The 10,693-nt window shown below is 49.2% G+C and overlaps 1 protein-coding gene across 1 annotated transcript; it reads left to right on the forward strand.

Moving 5' to 3' along the window:
• Window positions 1–2,275: 2,275 nt before the first annotated feature.
• PHOX2B (paired like homeobox 2B) lies at window positions 2,276–7,210 on the forward strand. Its single transcript, XM_045450654.1, has 3 exons — window positions 2,276–2,890; window positions 3,738–3,925; window positions 4,920–7,210. The coding sequence occupies exons 1-3, from the start codon at window positions 2,650–2,652 to the stop codon at window positions 5,433–5,435; spliced, it is 945 nt and encodes a 314-aa protein (XP_045306610.1). The 5' UTR covers window positions 2,276–2,649; the 3' UTR covers window positions 5,436–7,210.
• Window positions 7,211–10,693: the final 3,483 nt, after the last annotated feature.

Below are 10,693 nucleotides of genomic sequence, written 5' to 3' on the forward strand. Positions count from 1 at the left end.
CACCAAGGCACAGGCGCCAAGAGAGGTGTAAGCCTGGTAATTGCCAAACACGGGCCTCGGAGCCAAAACGCATCACCGCCCAGACGCACTGTGTCACTCTCCTGCAGAGAAACGCGCTTAAAATCCACGTGAGCCGGAGGAGGGGGCTTGCTGGGTGCCATCCAGACCCGTCTGTGCTCTCTGCATCCACACCCCCTGAATGCCGGCCTGGGCAAGCGGGGTCGTGTTCGGAAAACCAGGAGGCACTCCCCTCTCCCAAAAGTTCGAGGGATTCTAGAAACTTGGACAATCGCAGCCTTATGCTTGACAACCTATCCTCCACCTCCCTTAAAGGGGGGGGCGGGGGTCGTGGTGGTGGTGGTGTAAATAAGGGGGGGGGATTCCATGTGTAGCGTCCAAAGGGACACAGCCACCTCCCGGTCCAAATGCAGATCCATATTCATGAGAACGGGATAAATAAAGACAAATCCCCACTGTAATAACACTTGGATTCCCATCCGTCTTTGCTGGCCTTTAGGTTTAGGGGACTGAAGACAGATGTTTGCATCTCTTTTCTCCTCTTGTCTGGTGACCATAAAGAAAAACCATTTAGAGCGTTGCAATTTGTTTCTCGGCGCAGTACAACCTTGTACACATTTATTTTCATTTCACCCCCGTGCACAAAAAAGTGCACACTGGTCACCAAGGGCCCTTCTTTATCAAATACGCATTGTACAACATACAACTGCAATAAAACTATCAGCCCTCCCCATAAAACTATCACCAGGCTGCTCCGCGGGTCCTGCTGCGTGCAGTCCCTACATTAGCTTTTCCTCGAGTCCAGAGGATGCGCCATCACCTGAAACCAGCCTGAAACTCACCCAGCAGAGAAGCACGAGGCTGGGGGGCCCGAAGTCCCTGTTTAATCCATTACAGCGTCCGCTGCAGTTTAGTGCGCAATAAAACACGGTGGCAGTGGAGAGCCGGCGCCCATCCACTCCCCAGCACTAGCATCGAATTAAACCACTTAGTTTGGCAAACACTGAACGCCTAAATGCCCCTATAAAGACTTTATGAGTTTGTTACTTTAATTACTGACTTGTTACAGAGCACATAAAGGGGGTAATGAATGCAATAAAACTAATTATCTACACATTTAATTCATATAAAATATCCAGGGTTTGTTTACACCACACGGCGATTCAACTAAGCATTCCTCCTCTTGTCCACCGAGAGGAAGGATTTAATGAAATAGTTTTCCTTATTCTGCTAGAGCCTAACGAACCAAATGAAAATTACCCTCCGCTTAAATCATGGGGCCACCGAGGTCCACAAATCACCGCTCGCTTCTTTGTCTGCACCTTGCTGCCAGCACCCAAGAGCCTGAGGAGTTTGGACAAGGAAAGTGCCCGATCTGCAGCCTGGGCATTTAAAGAGCAAAGATTGTGCTCACTGCGGTCAACAAACCTGAAGGGCAAGCAGACAGGAATCTTCTTTTCGAAGCCCCGGGTCTGTGGGGGGCTGTGGGCACCTGAAAAACTGTAGGTGATAGAAGAGGAGAGTGCCCGAGACGGATGGAAGAGGAGACACATTTGGGGACACTTCTTGCCCACTTGCCAGCTATGGAGTAATTAAAATCAAAACCGCACAGAACTGCCAAACCAACAAAAATGCAAACCTCGCGCTAACGCAGAAAGACCCAGAGCGGACCTCAAAGAAGCCATCGTTTGACAAGCCAGATGTTTCACATTCAAGAGCTTTACTCAGATGTTGTTTTATTTTTTAAACAGCGGAGTCTCTAGAAAAAGCACGTTAAGCAGCGACGAGAAATGCAATTTATAAGATGCTCTCTTTTTTTAAACCCCCTCTACCAGGTGTATTTTAAAGAAATCCGCTTATCCTTCACATAAACCCCCTTGGCCCACTTACTCTATGTTACAGGGCGCCTGAGTCTTGCCAATGTCCCAGTCCTTTATAACATTTCATGCACTTTGGGGGGTAGGCTTGTTGTTAAATTGAGCGTGTAACGCTCTTACAAAACAGGTTTTCTATGACATCAAGGTTTCTTCTCCCTAACCGAGGGGGAGAAAAAAAAAAAAAAAAAGAGGACGAAGAAGAGGGAAAACACACACACTATCTCAATTTATGCCTAAGGTATATGATCAGTTAAAAAGGCTTAAAAGCTCGGGGAAATTGGATCAGGGAGAATCGTCACCCAACTTTCATTATTTCCAAGTAGTGTGATTGAATTAAAGGGCAGGGAGCTGGTTAGAAGGGAGGATCAGGGGCTCAGTGCGTAATGGTGTGGTATTAAATTCTAATTAGAGATGCAGGAATCAATGATAGGGAGGTTGGACAGCTCAGTTCCCCAGTGCCAGCCCAATAGACGGATGAGTTATTGTCATGTAAAAAGCGCCAGCAATAAGACCAACCGCTTTGCTATTGTCCAAGTGGAAAGAGCCAAGTTTATTATGAGGACTATATGCTCTAGAGACCTCAGACAAGGCATCTCATAGGAGGCTTTTTCATAAAACTAGGCTCTGCTGGTAGTAAGGAGGCCAGTTTGGAGGCAGGCGTTGAGCTGTGCACATCTCCCCACTCCAGCCACCTTCTCCATACCCATCTTTTATTTCATTTTTCCACTTGGCTGAGCCATCCAGAGCCTTTTCAATGTATAAAATGGAATATTCTTACCTCAATTCCTCTGCCTACGAGTCCTGTATGGCTGGGATGGACACCTCGAGCCTGGCTTCAGCCTATGCTGACTTCAGTTCCTGCAGCCAGGCCAGTGGCTTCCAGTATAACCCGATAAGGACCACTTTTGGGGCCACGTCCGGCTGCCCGTCCCTCACGCCGGGATCCTGCAGCCTCGGCACCCTCAGGGACCACCAGAGCAGTCCGTACGCCGCAGGTAAGGACCGCCAGCTTTCTCGGCGGAGGAAGCCGCCTTTCCGCTCGTATATAGGAAGCCTTGATTGCATTTGAAAATGGAAATGTGTTTAGTATTTACCAAACGAAATTTGCTTACACAAATGAAAGAATTTATCACGTTAGAAGCGATTGCAGGGAGGGGTAATTCACTTACAGGGTTACACTATCCTAGTCACACCCGAACCGCCAACAAAATTATCTTAAGCTGCCAAAATGATAGGCATAATTTATTTACTTTGCGATGAGACGTAAAGCTTAGAAAATAATTAAATAACAAAGAGTAAAGCTCATTACTGGCAGTGTCTCTTTTTTTAAGAACCGACAGCGGCTCACACCTCTTTCGCTGGTCATTTTTATGATTATTTCTTAAATTTATTATTATCATTATTTTTTGCAGCACTTTCCCCCAACTTTTGGGCAGGGTCAACTTCTGAGAATTGAAAAGTTCCAACAGTGGGAGTATGGGGTAATTTCTTGCCTGGTTCCCTGATATTCCGACTGATGTTTTTGGACTTTTTTTCCTCTCTCGTCTTTCCTCTTCAAAGCATTATCCCGTGCCCCGGCCCTCAGTCGTCTCCGGCGCGCTGTTTTAACCCACCCAAAGGTGCTCGCGCCAAGAGGGACCTTGCCAAAGCCCGGAGTTCGCCTGTTTCGGTATATAACTAATTTGCTCGGTTTTTCTCCGCAGCTCCTCTCAGCCAGTCTCCCGCGCCGGCGTCGGTGGCCGCTCCAGCGCTACCGGATCTTGGAGTCCCCACGTTCCGGCTCCGCGGCCCGTGCGCTCCAGACAGTATCGCTCACACTCTGTCCCCTCTGTTGTCCCCCAGTTCCTTACAAACTCTTCACCGACCACGGCGGCCTCAACGAAAAGCGCAAGCAGCGGCGCATCCGCACCACTTTCACTAGCGCGCAGCTCAAAGAGCTGGAGAGGGTCTTCGCAGAGACGCACTACCCTGACATCTACACCCGGGAGGAGCTGGCTCTGAAGATCGACCTCACCGAGGCGCGAGTCCAGGTATGCGCGCCCGGAAACCGACCCCGCTTCGCCACACCCGGCCCGGTAGGGTACGGAGGCGGGGAGCGGGCGGTGCTCCTGAAGGTTCGGAATACCCGGGCCTCTCCACACGAGGGCCTGGGACTCCAGGACCGAACAGAGAGGCCAAGTTCCAGAAGGGCTGTGCACGCGAGGAAGGGTTGGGGCGTGCGCTCGTGTTTGTACGTGCACAGCTGCAAAGCGTTTTCCACCCCAGGTAGCCCTGCACAGACTTTCGGGGACTTGGGACGTGAATGAGCAGGGCTTTGGGGTACAGGAAATGCCTTGTGGCGGGGGTGCAGGCGTTGCCCCCGTATCATAGGTGGGTTTCTTGTTTTTGTTTTTCTGCCTCCTAACTCAAGTTCTTTTAACTTGGAACCGTGGAGTATAGGTGTCTTTCCCGGGTAACTATGACTGGGATCACATTTGCAAAGGGGCTGCGACTCCATGAAGGTCATGAACCGCGGCTAACCCTAACCTTTTAGGGACACAGGTGCACTCACGAGCTGGCCAGGCGCCACTCCAGATGAGCCCCATTGTACGCTACCTCGGGCTCAAAGGCCAGGATGGGCGGCGAGCGTCAAACCCAGAGATACCCTCCTTCAAACAATTAGGGTTTAACCTTAGACCTGCGGCCTAGAGGGGTATGGAGATTTTGGGGTGGCTCAAGAAATTGACTGAGCAAAGGCCGGCCAATACAAAGGCTTCCCTTTCAGGGAATCTCGGCGACATGGGGCCTTTTAACATCTCCTGCAAGCCGCCTTCTTCCTGGCATGCTCAGGTGACCCTAAGAAAGTTTCTCCGAAGACGCACCCGCGGGGGCGAACTTGGTGGCGGGGTGCGTGCAGGGGTCCCCGTCGCGCGAGGAGTTTAAAACAAACAGATACGGAACGTGAGCCGTCCTACTCCGCGCTTGGCTTGCGGGTTTCCTGCTTTCTCGCGCTGCTTCACCGCCTCTCCTCTCCCCTTGCGCCAGGTGTGGTTCCAGAACCGCCGCGCCAAGTTCCGCAAGCAGGAGCGGGCAGCAGCGGCCGCCGCGGCCGCGGCCAAGAACGGCTCTTCGGGAAAGAAGTCCGATTCGTCCCGGGACGACGAGAGCAAAGAGGCCAAGAGTACCGACCCGGACAGCACTGGGGGCCCCGGCCCCAACCCCAACCCCACTCCCAGCTGCGGGGCGAGTGGAGGCGGCGGCGGCGGGCCCAGCCCGGCAGGAGCCCCGGGGGCTGCGGGGCCCGGGGGCCCGGGAGGTGAACCCGGCAAGGGAGGCGCGGCGGCGGCGGCGGCGGCTGCGGCGGCGGCTGCTGCGGCTGCGGCGGCGGCAGCGGCCGGGGGTCTGGCTGCAGCCGGGGGCCCTGGACAAGGCTGGGCTCCCGGCCCCGGGCCCATCACCTCCATCCCGGATTCTCTCGGGGGCCCCTTCGCCAGTGTCCTATCTTCGCTCCAAAGACCCAACGGTGCCAAAGCCGCCTTAGTGAAGAGCAGTATGTTCTGATCTGCGATCCTGCGGCAGCGGCAGCGGCGGCGGCGGCGGCGGCGGCGGCGGGCGAGCCGGGTCCGGGCGGGCGAGCGGGCGAGCGGGTAGGCCCAAGCCTATTGTCGTTGCTGCTGCCGCGGCTTTTCACCGAGAACCCGAAGTTATCGCGATAAGAATAAAGAGAAAATGGCGCCCCCATTTCAACCCCACTCCTCCCCCTATCGTGAACCCCCAAACGAAACAAAACTCAAAACTTCCCTGGCTTGGCACCTGCCTCGGGGCCGCGCAGACCGGCCAGGGCTCAGCCTGCTGACCGGGGGGGTGTGTGCAGCGCGGCCCGGACTCGGGGGCACTCTCAGGGGGGCTGTGTCTGCGTGTCGGTATATGTCTGTCTCGGGGAATGTGTGTCTGTGGCCCGAGCAGGTGACAGGGAGAGATGGGGGGGGGGGGGCGCGCAACCGACTCAGCGACTTGTTTAGGAAAAGAAAAAAGTAAACAATCCCCTCAACTTAAAAAAAAAAAAATTTAGTAAGGCAGAGATCACTTTAAAAACAAGCAAACAACCCGGAAAGGCTTTTAAATCCAAGGGAAAACAAGTAAGGTGGGGAAGAAGAGAGGCTGAAACTAGCACCGTCTGAGGGCTCTATCTTGTGAACCCCCAAATTTGCGCCCTCCTGACAGCACAGACTCCCTTGGGGCTCCTCCTCAAGGGAAAGTAAGGGTGCCTTCCAGCCCCCCTTCCCCTCGTGTCCTTGGGTTCGGGTTGCTGAGGCGACGACTCGTGCAGACTGTCCCCGCGGCCAAGGTGACTTCCTCGCTCCCACCTGCCTGTCCCACCTCGCCAACACCATCCTGCCATTAGCGCATCCGAACCCCACACAGTTGCAACTCCCAACCCCGAATCTTTGCAGCCACTCAGCCCTGAAAGATGCCCTATACATGAGATGCCTTTTCATCTGCAAACTCTGCGAACGGTCTCCTATTTCGCAATTCTTCCCTTTTTTTTTTTCTCTTCTGTCACACCCCTCCCACCGGCATTTTCTTCTTCCACCAGCTTTTACCGAACTTTTTGGCACTGCTTTGGATTAGAGTCAATTGCAGTCCACGCAACTGGCTGCAGAGAAACCTACCGAGCAAAGAAAGGCGTGCACACAAGTTTGCAGAAGTGTCTCGGTTTGCATTTCTGTTTGATAGGAAATGGACTCACATCCTGTATGGTGGATGGACTGTATATTGATGATTCCATTCTTCAAGCAGATTAGACATCTCTGTTGGAATTTGTTTTTTGTTTTTGTTTTTGTTTTTATTTTTATTTTAAAAGGCACAAACTATAGATATTAGTTGAATGTTGAGGCTTTAACTTTTTCCGTGTCTTTCTACAACTGTGTTCTGTGACTCAATTGTATCGTGTTAATATCAGTACAGACCGTCTCCTCTACGTGACCGTATAATGTTTTTCTCTTCTTGTAGTCTCTATGGCGTGTCTTTATGGAGTAATAAGGTTCTCACGGGTTCAATTCCTTTGTGTTTAGAGAGACCAAGGTTCAGACAATGGTATATATTTTTGTTATCAGGTGCATGTCTGTCTGATTTCTTTTTTCTTCTTGTTGGACTATGTTTGTGAACATAAGCGTCATAAGTTATGTTTCAGATTTTCAAATTTATTTATATGTGTTATAATGAATGCTTCTATTTAAAAGGGAAATATTTCTACATGTGCATATAGTTTTCCAAGAGTGTACCATTAACTTGATTGTTGATAATAAAAACAAAAAGCAAGTCTAGCAATTGAACTCTTCTGACTTTTCCTTGATTTTTTTTTTAAATTTAATTTTAGAAATTATAAGGGAGGGCAGAGGAAGAGGAAATTGTACAAAATATCTAGAAGCCACTGTAGCTCTGGAAACCCAAGCAGATTAGGGGGTCTAAGTGCACGCATCCAAATTCAGCCAATATAAAATTTAGTGCTTGGGATAGCAGGCAAGATTCTCTGGTCTGTGTTTATTTGTCTTGCGGTCACCAAACATAAAAGCACAACTAGGGCGTTGATAAAAATGTTCACATGGATGCCTACACTGAGGCCAGGGGACTCAGTGACAGCAGAAGTAGTTTTTGAATACCCAGCTTGGAGAAAGACTCATCAGTGAGGATTCCGTGTGCAGGTGCTTTCAGGACCAAGGGCATCTAGTAAGGTTCGAATGGTAGAGCCTCCTTAAGCCTTGCAGAATGCCAGCACCCTGGAACACCAGAGGGTCTCTGTGTGGGCAAGTGGATCCGGAAGGCCTTGGCCTGAGAACAGCTCTGCAAGGTTGGTGTGTTTGGAGACATAACACTGGCAACAACCGAAATTAGTGAGCACTTGCATATAGCTGTCTGTGCTTTCCATGCGTTATCTCATCTACCCCTCAAAACACCACCACAAAGCAGGGAATATTCCTATACTCATTTTCTTATAAACAGATGAGATGCTAAAGTGACAAAGAAGTTAACTTGCTCTAGAGTCTCTAGTGTATGAGTGATGGGGCCAGCCTTTGAACCCAGGAACTCTAATTACAGAGCCTGAACATTAACTACCCCACTGGTCCCCCCAAAGTATGGTCCCTGGACCAGCAGCATCAGCATCACCTGGGAACTTGTTAGATACACAAATTCTTAGACTCCATCCTAGATCTACTGAATCAGAAACTCTGGGAGTGCAGCCTGGCAATTTATGTGTTTTAATGAATTCTATAGAGGATATGAGAACCACTGAACAATATTGTAAGAAACCCAAACAGGAAGGTTCCAGAATTGGGACTACCTTGGGAATAGGTGTGTGTGTGTGTGTGTGTGTGTGTGTGTGTGTGTGTGTGCTGAGCGGGGAGTGCTGGCAGCTTCAGTGATCCCCTTTTGAAAGGAGGGAATCATCATCACAGCCCCCAAATGGAATCTGCCTCTTCCTTGAACTGTTTGGTTGGTCAACCTTCTTTAAGCAGAAGCCTGTGTGGTCCTTCTCCAGGCCTTACCAATCAATAGATGACTCAGTTCTCCTCATTTGAGGAGAGTCCATAGTCTGCTTCCTCTGGCCTGAGAATTAGCTGCTGATCTGGCTTGAATTTATCAGAGCTTCTCACCTTAGGCATCCAAATATGGCTTTCAACAAATCAGGCAGGTTTCCTTTAGAATTTTCAAACATTTGGATTTTATCTAACTTCTAATGGTGTTTCTAAAGGACTTTTAAGTAGTCTAAAAAATCTGTTTTTGGGGCACCTGGGTGGCTGAGTCAGTTGAACGTCCGACTTTGCCTCAGGTCACGATCCCGCAGTCTGTGAGTTCGAGCCCCGCATCGCATCGGGCTCTGTGCTGACAGCTCAGAGCCTGGAGCCTGCTTCGGATTCTGTGTCTCCCTCTCTTTCTGCCCCTCCCCCGCTCATGCTCTGTCTCTCTCTCTCTCTCTGTCAAAAATAAACATTCAAAAAAAATTTTTTTTAATCTTTTTAAATGCTCTATGCAAACTCCCAGGACAATATTCCATAAGAAATGGCATTAATTGTACTGATCTAAAATGCCAACAATTGCGAGATCCCTTAGACCCCATCCCTTGATTGTAAGTGTAATTTACAAGGTCTAGGAGAGGCAAAAAGTAGGACAGGAATTTATAGAGGAAAAGAACATTCAAAGTCCAGGTTAGGGGCGCCTGGGTGGCGCAGTCGGTTAAGCGTCCGACTTCAGCCAGGTCACGATCTCGCGGTCCGTGAGTTCGAGCCCCGCGTCAGGCTCTGGGCTGATGGCTCAGAGCCTGGAGCCTGTTTCCGATTCTGTGTCTCCCTCTCTCTCTGCCCCTCCCCCGTTCATGCTCTGTCTCTCTCTGTCCCCCCAAAAATAAATAAACATTGAAAAAAAAAATTAAAAAAAAAAAAACAAAAACAAAAAACCAAGTCCAGGTAACCCAGTCCTAGGCTTGGCTAGAAGAAAATTAGCCTTCCCTTAGGCATCGAGGGCCACTGTAAGCTGATGGCCAGAACAGTGGGAAGGCATTCTGGACAACTTACGACCAGGAGAAAGAAAGAAAACAAGAAGTAGAAAGAGGAACAAAAGAGAAAGAAGGAAGAGTAAAAACAAATAGCCAAAGTAGAGATTTTAGAAACCTCAGTGAAAGTCCTAGAAATCCTTTCAGATGGGTGCAAACTAGATGAAGATCCCCGAATTCCCTTCTCTTGGCCTTGACTTGCTTGAGCAACTTATCTCCAGGATAAGGGAAACTCTGGAGATTAATGAGGAATAATAACATGCTTCCCATCCCCGTACTGCCTTGGCTTCCCAAAGGATTGCATTTTTAGTGTCTGGAAGCACCCAGCTTCAGTATTTTAAATATTAACTTCTTTTTTAATTTGGGTCACCTCTGCCTCTCTTACTGGTCAAAGAGGCAAACTATTAGGAGGCAAGTTTATGATCAAATGCAAAATAATGCCCTTGTAATATGATGGAGCCTAGTGGCAGGACACTGTGTCTCTTGAGTTGTGTCATTTCCTTGGAGCCCTGCACTGTGTGAACAAGCTCACTTCCACTTTTCCTCTCCTAAAGAATTTGCATTTTGGCTCATCAAGGCATCCTTTTTCCTGGCAACTGCAGGACCACATGTGACTTCACAAAAGCTGCATGAGCTGATGCCAGATGGCCACCTCTAAGCCAAGTCTCCTTCAAGATGGCTGAGTACAGAGAACCAGAGAGTGGTTTCTGAGGACAGCAGGTAACCAAGCAAATAGTAGCTGTCTACAACTCACCCAGATGCTTCTCTCTGGCCATACCACATCCTTAGAAATACAGCCTGTGACTAGATTGAGATGATCCTCAATTCAGGGAAAAGATCCACATGACTTTGGACTGCAAGTAACTTAATCCCTTTGAGCCTGATGCATCAACTACAAATGCGAATAATAATACAGACTTTGTAGGGTTGTTGGTGGAATGAAATAAAATGTACAAGCATCCAACATAGCAGGAAGTTTTCAGCAAATGTCAGATATGATGATGATGATGACGAAGAAACTTCTAGATCCTTTCTTGATCTCTGTAGCCCAGGCTTCAGAAGGTTAAAAAGAGCCCTCAATTGTCACTGAAGTCAGTGGCCCAGGAATACAGAGTGTGAAGAATATGCAAAGGTTGGCTTTGGAGAACTTTGCTAAGGGTAACAGTCACAGCCAAGGGCTGACAAAATACTAATATTTACTGAGTGTTCATTATATGCTAGACATTTTTTTTTAAATTTTTTTTTCAACGTTTATTTATTTTTGGGA

Source organism: Leopardus geoffroyi, chromosome B1 (genome assembly GCF_018350155.1).
Source record: "Leopardus geoffroyi isolate Oge1 chromosome B1, O.geoffroyi_Oge1_pat1.0, whole genome shotgun sequence".
Lineage (NCBI taxonomy): Eukaryota > Metazoa > Chordata > Mammalia > Carnivora > Felidae > Leopardus > Leopardus geoffroyi.

Coding starts and splice junctions, on each gene's coding strand:
- PHOX2B (XM_045450654.1), top strand. CDS start 2,650: ATGTATAAAATGGAATATTCTTACCTCAATTCCTCTGCCTACGAGTCC. Junction 2,891..3,737: donor GAGCAGTCCGTACGCCGCAG/GTAAGGACCGCC, acceptor GTTGTCCCCCAG/TTCCTTACAAACTCTTCACC. Junction 3,926..4,919: donor TCACCGAGGCGCGAGTCCAG/GTATGCGCGCCC, acceptor CCCTTGCGCCAG/GTGTGGTTCCAGAACCGCCG.